This window comes from Mobula birostris, chromosome 3, assembly GCF_030028105.1.
Source record: "Mobula birostris isolate sMobBir1 chromosome 3, sMobBir1.hap1, whole genome shotgun sequence".
NCBI classification, from domain to species: Eukaryota; Metazoa; Chordata; class Chondrichthyes; order Myliobatiformes; family Myliobatidae; genus Mobula; species Mobula birostris.
In genome coordinates, this window is record NC_092372.1 from 155,550,304 (window position 1) to 155,564,926 (window position 14,623).

Genomic DNA, 14,623 nt, shown 5'->3' on the forward strand with positions numbered 1-14,623 from the left:
GTCCATATATCTATCCAATTTAACTTTAAATGACAACATTGAACCTGCCTCAACCACTTCTGCTGGAAGCTCGTTCCACACGGCTACCACTCTCTGAGTAAAGTAGTTCCTCCTCATGTTACCCCTAAACTTCTGCCCTTTAACTCTCAACTCATGTCCTCTTGTCTGAATCTCCCCTACTCTCAATGGAAAAAGCCTATCCATGTTAACTCTATCTATTCCCCTCATAATTTTAAATACCCCTATCAAGTCTTCCCTCAACCTTCTACGCTCCAAAGAATAAAGACCCAACTTGTTCGACCTTTCTCTGTAACTTAGGAGATGAAACCCAGGCAACATTTTAGTAAATCTCCTCTGTACTCTCTCAATTTTATTGACATCTTTCCTATAATTCGGTGACCAGAACTGTACACAATACTCCAAATTTGGCCTCACCAATGCCTTATACAATTTCAACATGCCATCCCAAGATCCCAAGTTCCCAAGATCTCCATTCTGCATAAAGATCAGAGTTTTAAAAAAAACTGTGGGAGGAGCTAAAGATGGCATCAGAGGTTCTTGTGTACCTGGGCAACTTTTTCCAGTTCACCTGTGAAACAGTTACATTCTTTTCTTCTCATGACTCTATTTTCTTTCTCAAGGTGGCTGGAGTCCTGTTGGAGTCCATGATCTACAGCTGCAACTCAAACTAAGGTTCTTCACAGGTGGTGGGTTCTTGCTCTCAGAACTCGACGAGCAGCCTGGCGTTTCCGTATTTCCAGGTGTAGCCTGGAAGATGTGCGCCTTCGGGGTGCAGCCCTGTAGATGACCCGATTCCTCACTGATGTCACTGACTGAAGCACTACGGGAGATTGAAACATCGAGACAGCAAGCAGGCGGTGTGTACCGTTCTCAAAAGTAGCCCCCTGCACTCAAGCGATTTTTCTCTCTCTCTCTCACACACACACACACACACACACACACAGTGATGAGTGAGAGTCTGCTGGTCATTGAGTTGGGGGAACTCAGACAAGCGATGTGGCAGATTGTGACATTGGAACAACGAGCTGTTGAGTCTTTTCACTCGTTGTGGCAGAAGCGATATCTCTCTCTCCCTCGCTAGTGAGAGAGAGAGAACCTATCTGAGATGTTGAAGCGTTGGTATGGACAGTACCTCTAAATAGAGTACAGAGATCATGATCTCTGCGGGCTTTGCTATTGCTTGTATGGTGGGTAGCGGGTGTTGTTGCTTTTGCTGAAGTGAGGGGGAGGAGGAGGGTGTACACTTTTGCTGTTGCTTGTGCGTGGGGGGAGCGTTGGGGTTCTAAAGTTTTCTATCATTCATTCTTTGGTTTTTTTCTTGTTTTGTGCATGTCTACGAAGAGTAAGAATTTTAGGTTGTATACTGTATACATTCTCTGATATGAAATTGAACCACCGAACCTTTGAGATCCGGAATTTTGGTCTTTCACTGCCTTATGGCCCAAACTCCAGTTCTAGTTCCTCCATCTCTTTCTCAGCTGGTGCAGCCAATGGAGCGGGTTTCCTTCCTCTATTTTGGAAGGTCTACAGTTCTTTCAGCCTGTCCACCTTGCTCTTAGTTTCTTCATCTGCCATTTTAAATGAGGCTTTCATCACCCTGTTGTTTGAGCGTTCAAAGGATTGCCTGAGGTCAGCCATTCCCTTCATTAAAAGAAAGATGCAAAAAAAAAACTGGAGAAACAAACAGATAATTTAAAAAATGTTCAAAATGTAAGGCAGATAGGGAAAAGCAACCAAAGTTAGAACAATATTATGTTTTTTTTCCCCAATTCCCCAATATGTTAATAAAAACTCCAAAGTCATACATCTTGCTATTTCTAGTGATTGCTAACCTGCTGTATAACAGTTCTATGGTTTTCGTTAATTAGATATATGCTTTCTATCTTTTATCAATGCGTATATCACAGCAAGATTACTAAAGTGGCTCTACATCAGAATTTGATATCCACAAATTCTACAAGTCATCTGCATACTATAATCTTGCAGTATATACAGCAAAGGACCACATGTATTGCTGAGAGGTTATAGGCATTAAAATAACACAATAAACATGGACAAAATAAAACAACAGGAAAAAAAATCAAATGCAGCAAATCAAAATGCTGGAAATCTTGAGCAACACACACAAGATGCCAGAAGAATTCAGCAATCAGCCAGCATCTATAGAATTTCTACCAGGTCAATCATTTAAGCAAATATTTGAGATGATGGATTAACATTTCTTGGCATGAATCAGAAGAATAATAGAGGTTAAGAGTCAGAGAACCAAAGAGAAGTACAGCACAGAAATAGGCCTTTTGGCCTATCTAGTCCATGCCAAAACCAATTTACATCCCTACTCCCAACGACCTGCACCTGGACCATAGCTCTACATATCCCTATGTAGCTATTCAATTGAAATTGAGCATGTGTGGATCAATTGTGCAGGCAGTTCATTCCACACACAATAATGTATCTTCTACAGCAATACATACAAAAATGCTGGAGGGACTCCAGGCAGCATCTATGGGAATTAATAAACAGTTTATGTTTCAGGCCGAGACCCTTCTTCAGTACTGGAAAGGGAGGGGGAAGATGCCAGAATAAAAAGGTGGGAGGAGGGGGAAGGAGGATAGCTAGAGGTTGAAAGATGAAGCTAGGTGGGTAGGAAAGGTAAAGGGCTAGAGAGGAAGGAATCTGATAAGAGAGGAATAGGTCATAGAAGAAAGGGAAAGAGTAAGGGACCCAGGGCGAGGTGATAAGTGGGTGAGAAGAGGCAAGTGGCCAGAGTGAGGAATTGAAGAAGAGGGAAGGTGTAGGGATTTTTTTTTTAAAACCAGGAGAGATTGAATTCATGCCATCAGATTGGAGGCTACGCAGATGAAATACATGGTGGTGCTCCTCCACCCTGCCGGTGACCTCATTGTGGCACAAGAGGCGGCCACGGACCGACATGTAGGAATGGGAATGAGAATCAGAATTAAAATGTTTGGGAAGTTGCACTTTCAGTGGATAGAATGGAGGTGCTCAACAAAGCAGAACTCCAACTTTCGTAGGGGTCTCACTAATGTAGGGAAGGCCACATCGGAAGCATCGGACACAATGGACGACTCTAGCAGATTCACAGCTGAAGTGTTGCCTCACCTGGAGGGACTAATTTGGGCACTGAATGGAGGTGAGGGAAGGGGTGAATAGGCAAGTGTAGCACTTTGGCCGCTTTCAGGGTTAAGTGCTGGGAGGGAAATTAGTGGGAATGGCTGAGTGGATAAGGAAATCATGGAGGGAGTGATCCCTGTGGAAAGTGGAGGGGGAGGAGGAAAAGGTCTGTTTGGTGGTAGGATCCCTCTGAAGATGGCAGAAGCTGCAGAGGATGATGTGTTGGATGCAGAAGCTCAAGGGGTGGTAAGTAGGAACAAAAGGAACCCTATCACTGTTATGATGCCAAGAAGATGGGGTGAGTGCAGATGTTCGGGAAATGGAGGAGATGTCAGCATCAATGGTGGAGGAAGGGAAACATAGTTCTTTGAAGGAGGAGGACATCTCTGATGCTCTGGAAAGGAAATCCACATACTGGGAACAGATGCAGTGGAGACAAAGGAACTGAGAAAAGGGAATAGCATTTTTACAGGAGACAGGGAAGAAAGGGGTATAAGTCAAGATAACCGTGAGAATTGCTGGGTTCATCCATTCTGTTTTTGTCCTGTAATATACTGCAGACAGAAAATCTAAAAGTTATGCCAAAATTTGTGAAATATGGAGGAAATACTGGATATAAATGACGATGACAAGAAATACTAAAAACTCAAGACATAAAGAAACTTTGTCTTTGCTTTCTATATTTTGCCATTTTGGATGCAGAAACCATTATAATCAGCTTTTTCTCTTTAAAATAATCTATTCAAGCATCCTTTATGATTTATCATTATGGCTCTATTTTTCCATGTACCAAATCAGGAGACATCTTAAAACTTGCTTTGTAGGTAATTGTTGCTTTATTGCAAAGATTTGCTTTATCTAAAATAAAAATTATGATCTTCTGAATTCTTCATTCAGTGTTGCTGTCATTCACCATTTATATTATTCAAACAAGAAACTACCTTATTCTCAGGCAAGCAATATACGATAGCAAAACATTCCTTAAGCCAAGATTGTAGGGGTAAAAGGAAAAATTTTATCTGGACATGATTAAAATGTCATGGTTAAAAGCTGAAGATAATAAATAATAAATAAAAGTGGGATTAATTCAAGCACTACACTACTAATTGCTTTTGGCAAACCTTGAAATAGGTCTTATTTGCAGCCTTTGTTCTTAAATACAAGTGAACCTGCTGAATGGCACGAATATAGTTTGAAAAATAAAAAATGTTTTTTAGAAATAAATGGCTTGCACAACAAAATGCAAGTATTCACCTTTACTATGGATTATCATGGCAGATCACACCCCAGGTACATCTGGGCTATTGAACTAATTCAGTCTCTGATCACTCAAAATAATCCTATTCTATTCTAGCTACATTATTAAATGTGGGAAAGAAGCAATTAAGATCATCAAAGAGGAAGATCCAAATGAGCCTGTGTCAAGAGTTTTTAAAAATGTCATGTCACTTCTCCCCGTGAATTATTAAATGAAAATATTTTTTCATAATGGAAATAGGTCTCTTTTGAATTTGAATATATTAATCAAACTATTTTCAATTACTTTTCAAACCTTACCCATCAAACTGACATATGAGACAGTGTTTGTGGGAATATGAAGTAATTGTTCAAAAATAATCAGCCTGAATATTCTTTATCACTAAAGTGTGGAAGCAATGACATGTTTAACAACATATAATTGTGAAATACAGAGGATATCTGTGGTTAATTGGGACACATCGGGACCTGTACATTTTGGCCCAATTAAACAGCTGTCCCAATTATAAAAGTGTCATAATAGTTGAAAAGATATGAAAAGACAAACTACAGTTTAACTGAGAAATAAATTATGTATTTAATGAAACAGAATAAATTAGAACACTACAAAACTAATACAGTACTATAAAACTGTATTAGTTCCTAATTGTTAACTTTCATGGAATTCATCCAGTGCATGCCAACAGCTTTTGATTGAAAGTAAATGAACAAAATTAGCACAGACGTCTGGTGCAGATGGTGAACTGCCGTCAAACAGTGCTTTTGATGACTGCATCCTCCAAATCTTAATTTTAATTGTAACATTCACGATGACTGTTGATACCTTGTAGCTCCTAACTTGTTGAAGCAGTGAAATTGTTTCATTTTCACTCCCAGCTGTTTCTGGCATCTCTAGTTCTGAATGCTTGAAACCACAGTGAGCAATACAGTTCTGAATTGTCTTACTGATACTACCCACCAACTATCAGCAAAAAAAACATTGCTTTTTGAACACAAACACGCAAGAGACACTATTTAAAAACTGTTCACTTTAAGCACAGTGTAATGTCCAACAGTCACACGACATGCATGAAACTGACGCTAGTTCGAAAATGTTTGCAACAGTTTCCTGCCCCAATTAAGAGGCATAGTGCCCAAATAAATGAAGGGAATCCCAGCTATTTTCTTGATTTGTTTTTGTTCTTTAAGAGTTGTCCCAAATATTTTAACTGGAATCCACTGTACTGCATTTACTAGCTTAAGTAAAGATGCTATTCCAGTCAACAGAATGAGAATCAGGTTCTTTATTACTGACATACCTGTATGCTGTGAAATTTGTTGTGTTGTGGCAGCAGCACACAGCAAGACATTAAAAATTACTATAAAATATAATAATAAATAAATAGTACAATAAAGGATTAGGGTGGTGTTCATGGACCATTCAGAAATCCATTTGCAGAGGAGAAGAAGCAGTTCCTAAAATGTTAAGTGTCAGTCTTCAGGCCTCTGTACCTCCTCCTTAATGCTGGTAACAGGAAGAGGGTATGTCCCAGCTGATGAGGGGCCTTCATGATGAATGTCACATTCTTCAGCCACCATCCTTTGAAAGTGTCCTCGATGGTAGGGAGAGTTATTCCCGTGATCAAACTGGCTAAATCTACAACCCTCTGCCGCCTCTTTTGATCGTGTGCATTGGAGTCTCCATATCAGAATACTCTCTATGGTACATCCATAGAAAATTGAGAGTCTTTGGTGATGTACCAAAGCTTCTCAAATTCCGAATGAAACTTAGTCACTGGTGTGTATTCTTCATGACTGCATCAAAATGTTAAACCGAGGATAGATATTTGGAGATGTTGATGCCCAAGAACCTGAAGCTACTTGCCTCACTGCTGATCCCTCAATGAGGATTGGTATATATTCTCTCAACTTCCTCTTCCTTAAGTCCACTATCAATTCTTTGGACTTACTAAGGTTGAGTGCAATGCTGTTGTTGCAAAACCACTAAATTAGCTGATCTATCTCAATCCTGTACACCTCTTCGTTACCATCTGAGATTCTGACAACAACAGTGGTGTCATCAGCAAATTTACAGATGGCATTTGAGCTCTACCCTGCCAACAGAGATGAGTGTAGGCAGAGTAAAGCAGTGGGATAAGCACACATCCTAATTTCTTTTTTAAAGATTGGCTTTATTTGTCACATGTACATCAAAATGGACCAGAAAGGTGTCGTTCCCAGCAAATCAAACCAGTGAGGTTTATACTGAGCAGCCCACAAGTGTGGCCATGTTTCTGATGCCAACACAGCATGGCCACTACTCTCTAACCCTAACTGTACGTCCTTAGAATATGGGAGAAAACCTAGAGGAAACCCAAGCAGTCATAAGAAGAACAAACAACTCCTTATAGACAGCAGCAGGAATTGAACCCCAATCTTACAGCTAGCACTGTAAAGTGTTGCTCTAACCACTACACTACCGTGCCATCCTGAAGGTGGGCCTGTGTTAATTGTCTGTGAAGAGGAGATGTACTGACTGTGGTCTCACAATGAAGAAGTCAAGAATCCATTTGCCAAGGGAGGTACAGAGGCCCAGGTTTTGAAGCTTGTTCATTAGTAATGATGGCATGAAGCATACCTACATCAGGTTGTGGTTTATCAATTACAAACTGAAATTGATAAACAGCGGTCTGACATAGGTATTGCTATTGTCCATGTGATCACAGGCTGAATGAAGAGCCAGTGAGACTGCATCCGCTGTAGACATGTTGTCACAACCACTGCCACCCTCACTGTGTGTATCTACACAGGTACGCAGTGATTTAAGCAACTTCTCAAAAACCATCCAAGATGGAAGATTTCTTCAGGGTTTTTAAATGAGATTTCTTACTTGTGAAAAGATACTGCCGTTTCAAGGGCAAATAAAGAATGGATGGAGACAGGTGTCTTTCCACCATGGGCTTCAAATCAAATCAAAACTAACCTGCACAGCAAGTGGTATAAAGAACAGCTTATGGATCGGAAGTGAAGTTCATAGAAAAATGACTGTTCTAGAGGCCAGAACACTCCCCACCTAACATCCACAGGATGTCAAACTTAACTATTGAAGCTAAAAGTCAAGTGATCACTTCACGAAGTCTTTGGAAAGAGAAGGACAGCCTCAGAGATTCATCCTGAAAACAGTCTTACTACACAGTCTCTAACCGCAGTCACTTTGAAAATGCTGGACTTAAAGACATACTTACTCATGGTAATGTCTAATGTGCAAAAAGGTAACATGTGCATACCCAGAATGGCAAATGGGTGAGTCTTCACTGAAGCGAGTTGTGCCTCCTTAATACGTCCTCCAACTTGCAGTAGTCCCTCAGAGTCAAGAAAGGGCCAGAGTTTACAAGGGGACTAAGTTTTGGGAGAGTTTTCTGCTTTGCAATGCACTTCTTCCGAATAAACCTGTCTTTGAAGAAGGATTCTAATCCTAGCCTGAGTCAGTTGCTCTGTGCTGAGAAGTTGCTTACGAATGTGCCAACCACTACGAAGGCTGCCTTTCACTACTCCTGTAGGGGAATGAGCGATATGTGAGACCTGGGCAATTGCTGCCTTTGGCTTCTCCTGTAGGGGAATGAGCGACATGTGAGAGCTGGGCAATTGCTTTGGTAAGTGACTTACAGCTTGAAAAACACTCAAAGCATGCACTGCCAAGTTGGAGCAGTGATAAATGAGTGATGTTGGTTAACAATTGAGGATGTATTTCTACATCTACCTCAGGGTCAGCTAAGTCGAAAGTTTCCTGCTTACTATATTCCTGTTGGGAATCAGCAAGAAATCCTGGGCCAGTTAATCATGAGGAGAGAGAAAGCTGATTAACTTAGAGCCCTCTTGGGGCGTGATCAATGTGTGTTGAGATCAGTAAGAACATAGTTACATCGGCTCTTCTGAGTTGATCGCTTAATACATTGGATCCTATCACTCACATAAACACAGAATCTCTGTTTCATTAAAGATATAACCAAGCATAACTTTGCTGTTGGCAAAGAATGATATCATTGAATTCTGTATCCAGCTCTTCGGTTATCATCTCTACCATCTCAATTGCTAGAACAGTAGCACCAAGTCAAGCCTTGGTATGGTGAGATCTGGTTTGGGAGCAAACCCTTGTCTTGCCCAGGATCAATCCAACTTCACTATATCCATCAGTGTCTGTGACCTTCAAGTACTTAACAACAGCAACAGCGTTAGTTACATATCACCCAAGTTGAAGACCTCTTTTGTTTAGGCAGCAGGTTGTGGAACTGTTGTGTAGGTTCTTGGAAGTTTCAAGCCTTTAAGATCCTGAAGGGAAGAACATCACTGCTGTCACTGCTCATGGCTTTCTTTAGGGAGTGGGATATCCCATCCACAAGATTCTCAACATGAAGAGTCCCTGGATACTTACTGGAGCTGAACTGATAATCAACAATGAGCTGAACAGAAACATGCCTTTTGTTTTTGTGTTTTACATTCTGTGTTATCACTCTTTTTTTGTTACAGTTTGCACAATTTTATTGCAAGTGGGGGGAGGGAAGATTTGATGTTTTTCTTTAAATGGTTTGGTTTCATGGTTCTTCGTTTCGTGGCTGTCTGTGAGGAAGACGAATTTCAGGGTTGTATGCTGCACATAGACTTTGATAATAAATGTACTTTGAATCTTTGAATTAAGTCCATGTATTGAAATTCAAAATTGTCCACAGTGCCTATGAACTATGGGTTGGGGGAGAGGGGGCATTGTTTAGTTGCATGACAGCCCTGGGGAATAAGCTGCTTTTCAGTCTGGATCTCCATGCAGATATGCTTCTGTATCTCCTGCCAGATGGTAGTGAGCTCATGCTGCAATTATGCTAACTGTGGTTTGTTTCGAGTATCACAAAGATGCGACTGATGAGCCACATTCTGCAAGTCTTGGAATCAACGCTGTTTGTGTCAGAAGCTGGCATTATCATTTACAATGTTCAGATGCATCTCCAGTCCGCTGGTGATGCCTTTGAAGATGAGCTACCTTTTTACTCTACTGCCTTTGCTGTGTGCATCTACAAAGCTCTGCAGCGAGTTAAACAACTTCTCAAGAATCACCCAATAGAAGCTTTCTTCAGGGTTTTTAAATAAGATTTTGTACTTGTGAAAAGATATTGCTGTTTCAAGGGCAAATAAAGAATGGATAGAGATGTGTGTTTTTCCACCATGTGCTTCAAATCGAATCAAAACTGACCTGCACAGGAAATAGTATAATAAACAGCTTATGTATAAGAAAATGATGTTCATACATCTCGAGACACCAGAATACAACTACTTTCTTTTGCAGCTTATACAACAAAGCTTTATATATAATAGATTGCTTTACAAGTACACAGGCGTCCTACATAAGTTCTGCAAAGTTAATGTAAAATCTTTCAACTTGTATAATTACAGATTTCCCCCGCCATCCGAAGGTAGAGCGTTCCTATGAAACGGTTCATAAGCCGAAATGTCGTAAAGCGAAGAAGCAATTACAATTTATTTATATAGGAAAACTTTGTGAGTGGTTCGCAGACCCAAAAATAACCTACCAAATCATGCCAAATAACATATAAAACCTAAAATAACAGTAACATATAGTAAAAGCAGGAATGATATGATAAATACACAGCCTATATAAAGTAGAAATACTTCTCTACGATGATTGCCTGCACAGATCTCCGTAGCGAAAATCACATACAAGCGCTTTTGGCAGAAAATCTCATGTAAGCGCTGTTGGCATAAACGAGCTCTCCAGTAACCTTTAAACTATGAAGCTGCCAAATCTACCAAATAACACATAAAAGTACACAACCTATATAAAGTAGAAATAATGTATGTACAATGTAGTATCACTTACCGGAATTGGGAAAACAGCGCCGAGCATACTGATGATGGTGTGTTACACTGAGTCGTCACAGTGCAGTGGCCCCCACCCTCCGGGCCGCCGACCCGGTACATTGCCGCGAAGAATGCAGTAGCAGCCAGGAGGCACACAGCACATCGTTAAGAAAAAAGCCGAAATAAACATGCTAATTAATTAGGTGCCGCCGACACGTAATTGTCGGTCCACATCAGAGGCAATGCAATTGGAAATCGGCACTGATCTGGGCCGACAATTACGTGTCGGCGGCACCTAATTAATTAGCATGTTTATTTCGGCGTTTTTCTTAAAGATGTGCTGTGTGCCTCCTGGCTACCACTGTGTTCTTCGCAAATCGGTACAGTATCTGTCCGGGGCCCGGGTGTTGGGGTGGTGGGACACGTGGGTGTCATCTCATCGTCGATCAGGGCATGCAGCTCATCTTCTCCTATGACTGCCCGCCTTGATGTCGAAGGTCGAAGTTCGTTGTCTGCTGTGGTTGATGTGGAAGGCTTGCTCGACTGCTGAGCCTCATGCATTTTTCTATCACACAGTTGTTTGTAAGCACTCAAACCATCCCTACGTACCCTTTCAAGATTAAAGTCGTACTTTATCATTGCAGCGAAAACCTCACGCAGTTGCTTCACTTTCTGCATTCGGTTTCGATTGTTACCCTTTCCTCTTCCAATTGCATCAGCTCTTCATCTATCAGTTCTTGGTCATGGGATGCCAAAACCTCTTCAACATCATCTTCGTCAACTTTCACAAGCCAAACTCATTTTGTCCTTGCTTCGTTCACCACGATCGAAACGCTTAACTATGTCTAGTTTTACGCTAAGTGTAACACCCTTACTCTTTCAGGCTTTTCCGACACCTTAGCACTCATCTTGCTAACGGCTGCTCAATGCAACATGTTTCAGCAATGCCGCTCCGAATCTGGGGCAGAGCGGCTGCTCGGGGCGCGCGCTGCCTTTTACCGCGCGCTGATCTTTTCACGCGTTGATTTTTTATTGCGCGCTGCCTTTCTTTGTAACAGTGAAAACACCTTCTGAAAGCGAAAACAGGGTACTAATGTAGGTCTTCCGTAACAGTGAGGTTTCGTAAAGCAAACATTCGAAAAGCGGGAGACACCTATCTAGGAGCTAATACTTCAAGTGGTGGAAAATGGCTATTGTCATTCAAGAATTACTCATGTCTGTCCTTCACAGTGGAAACTAAGGTCATTCTCATGTTTGTCAGGCACTCTTGGCAAACAAGAATGTGGAAAGTCAAAGCACTGCGTTGCAGGATGTTGGCTACCAATAAAATGCTGATCTTACCTTTGGCACCAAAAATGGGAACTTGGAGGAATAATGTCAAGCAGAACCAAAAAATACACTAAATAAAATTTCTGGCCTCAAGAGGAAGCGGTTTTGCCGTTCTATATCAACAGGACTATGAATAATACTGATGCGAAAAATACTTCTATTTTGCATTATAAGCACTAATGAAAGCAATACACTGATTGTCAATCATCCATCTTCACAATACCAGCACACCATTTACTTAAAAAATAAATCCATACTCACCTCAACAGCGGCACAGGATTTGATTGGATACAAGTAGATGTTTGTAAGAGTCACTAGTGCACTGCCAATAGAAGTTCCTGGGTTTTTATTCCACTCTGATGGATTGGGTGAACAGTGCTGATAAAGAGGAACTTCAGCCCCATGGGAATGTGTTCCAGCAATTTCTGAAGTGACTTCCCTTACTGAATTGATTTTCTCGTCTGTGAAGTTCTCTGTCCATGATTCATTTTTGTCTTTAATTGTCCAACACTGGTTTAATTTAGACAGGGTGTCTTTGTCAAAGCAAACTGGCTGCTTAACAAAACAATCTAAAACAAATTTTAAAAATGTCTGTGCATCATCAAATGTTGACATGTAGCCATAGGATATTCGGACTGAACCAGTTGGGCGGCCATCAATCATATCCAAAGTATCTCCACAGACGTGGCCTGCCTGTTGGAAATAATTTTAAGCAATTAGTATTCTGAAAAACAATTTTTCCTGCTTCTGATAATGAATTAATTTAACTCAACTCAGGATACTATATTAATTCCATAGCTAATACTCAGTAGTGGAAACTTTGTCTTTGATAATGGGCTCAAATCTGATTCCAAAGCGATGAGCACATCACACATCTCTGCAGTTTGAAGAAGTGTTTGCAAATGGACAACACAATTCAATTTCCTTTAAGTACCATACACTGTCTGCTTTTTTTTTTTTAAAAACACACACTTCCTGTGCTGTTACATTGGGGGAAATTTTCACATGATCAGACAAAGTAAAAGATTTAATTCTGCTTCCACTTTAACAACATATATTCTTACTCTTGATACGATGTTTTGAAGTTATTAAGTGAAGTTGCAGAGTTTATGGGAATTTTCAAAACAAGTAGTCTTAACTAGGTACAGGTTTTCCCCACCATCCGGAGGTAGAGCGTTCCTATGAAATGGCTTGTAAGCCGAAATGTCGTAAAACGAAGAAGCAAATACCATTTATTTATATAGGAAAATTCTGTGAGCGTTGGCAGACCCAAAAATAACCTACCAAATCATGCCAAATAACACATAAAACCTAAAGTAACAGTAACATATAGTAAAAGCAGAGATAATATGATAAATACACAGCCTATATAAAGTAGAAATACTTTTCTACAACAAGTGCCTGGTAGCGAAAATCTCACACAAGCGCTCTCGGCAGAAAATCTCACGCAAGCGCTGTTGGCAAAAACACTCTCTCCAGTAACCTTTAAGCTATGAAGCTGCCAAATCATACCAAATAACACGTAGAAATACACAGCCTATATAAAGTAGAAATAATGTATGTACAGTGTAGTATCACTTACTGGAATTGGGAAGACAGCGCAGAGCACACTGATGATGGTGTGTTAGACTGAGTCATTGCAGGTTGGGGTGGTGCAGTGGCCCCCACCCTCCAGGCCGCCGACTGATACATTGCTGCGAAGCATGCAGGGGTCCAGCAGTAGCCGGAAGGCACACAGCACATCTTTAAGAAAAAAGCCGAAATAAACACGCTAATTAATTAGGTGCTGCCGACATGTAATTGTCAGCCCAGATCAGTGCCGATTGCATCGCCTCTGATCTGGGCCGACATTTACGTGTGGGGCGGCATCAAACTAATTAGCATGTTTATTTCGGCTTTTTTCTTAAAGATGTGCTGTGTGCCTCCCGGCTACCGCTGCATTTTCTGTGAATCGGTATCTGTCTGTGGCCTGGGTGTTGGAGTGGTGGGACACTGGGGTGTCATCTCGTCGTCTGTTTCCATTAGAGCAGGCGGCTCATCTTCTCCTATGACTGCCTGCCTCGATGTCGAAGGTCGAGGTTTGTTGTCTGCTGTGGCTGATGTGGAAGGCTTGCTTGACTGCTGAGCCTCGTGCATTTTTCTATCATACAGTTCTTTGTAAGGACTCAAACCATCTTGCATATATCCCCTAAACCTACGTACCCTTTCAAAATTAAAGTTGTACTTTATCATTGCAGCGAAAATCTCATGCAGTTGCTTCACGTTCATTTCACTACTGCATTCGGTTTCGATTGTTATCCTTTCCTCTTCCAATTGCATCAGCTCTTCATCTATCAGTTCTTGGTCATGGGATGCCAAAACCTCTTCAACATCATCTTCGTCAACTTCCACAAGCCAAACTCACGTTGTCCTTACTTCGTTCACCATGATCAAAACGCTTAATTATTTCTAGTTTTACGCTAAGTGTAACACCCTTACGAGCTCTTTCAGGTTTTTCCAATACCTCAGAACTCATCTTGCAAACGGCTGCTCACAGGCACGTGCCAGCTAGAATGCCGTTCCGAATCCGGGGCAGGGCAGCTGCTCGGGGTGCACGCTGCCTTTTATCACGCACTGATTTTTTTCGTAACAGTGAAAACACCTTCTGTTAGCGAAAACAGGGTATTAATGTAGGTCTTTTGTAACAGCGAGGTTTCGTAAAGCGAACGTTCGAAAAGCGGGGAACACCTGTATAGACTCTCCACTATTGGAAGAAGGTGATTTCTCGTGCACAAAACTACTCCAATAGCGTTTCCCAAATCTGCAACCTCTACCACCAAGAAAAACAAGCAGCAGGTACAAGACTGCCTACGGCTACCTTCTAGGTCTCATGCTACTCAAACTTGAAAAAGCAACATCACTTGGTTCAGATCTTTGAATTCCTTCAGCATTTTGGGATACCTTCTCCCAGAAGGCCCTCAATAGCTTAAGGTAGTAGCTGACAATCTTCTTTGAGGTCAGCTAGGGGATGGAACATATGCTGACCCTGCCAGTG

The 14,623-nt window shown here is 41.2% G+C and overlaps 1 protein-coding gene across 3 annotated transcripts in view; it reads right to left on the reverse strand.

Annotated features, from left to right (window-relative positions):
* Positions 1-14,623, reverse strand: part of mocos (molybdenum cofactor sulfurase) — a 122,510-nt gene that overhangs the window by 43,241 nt on the left and 64,646 nt on the right. For all 3 annotated transcript variants that reach the window (XM_072253532.1, XM_072253531.1, XM_072253533.1), the window contains exon 8: positions 11,851-12,282. In XM_072253532.1, the coding sequence (XP_072109633.1) occupies positions 11,851-12,282 (432 nt within the window). The remainder of the gene's footprint in view (positions 1-11,850; positions 12,283-14,623) is intronic.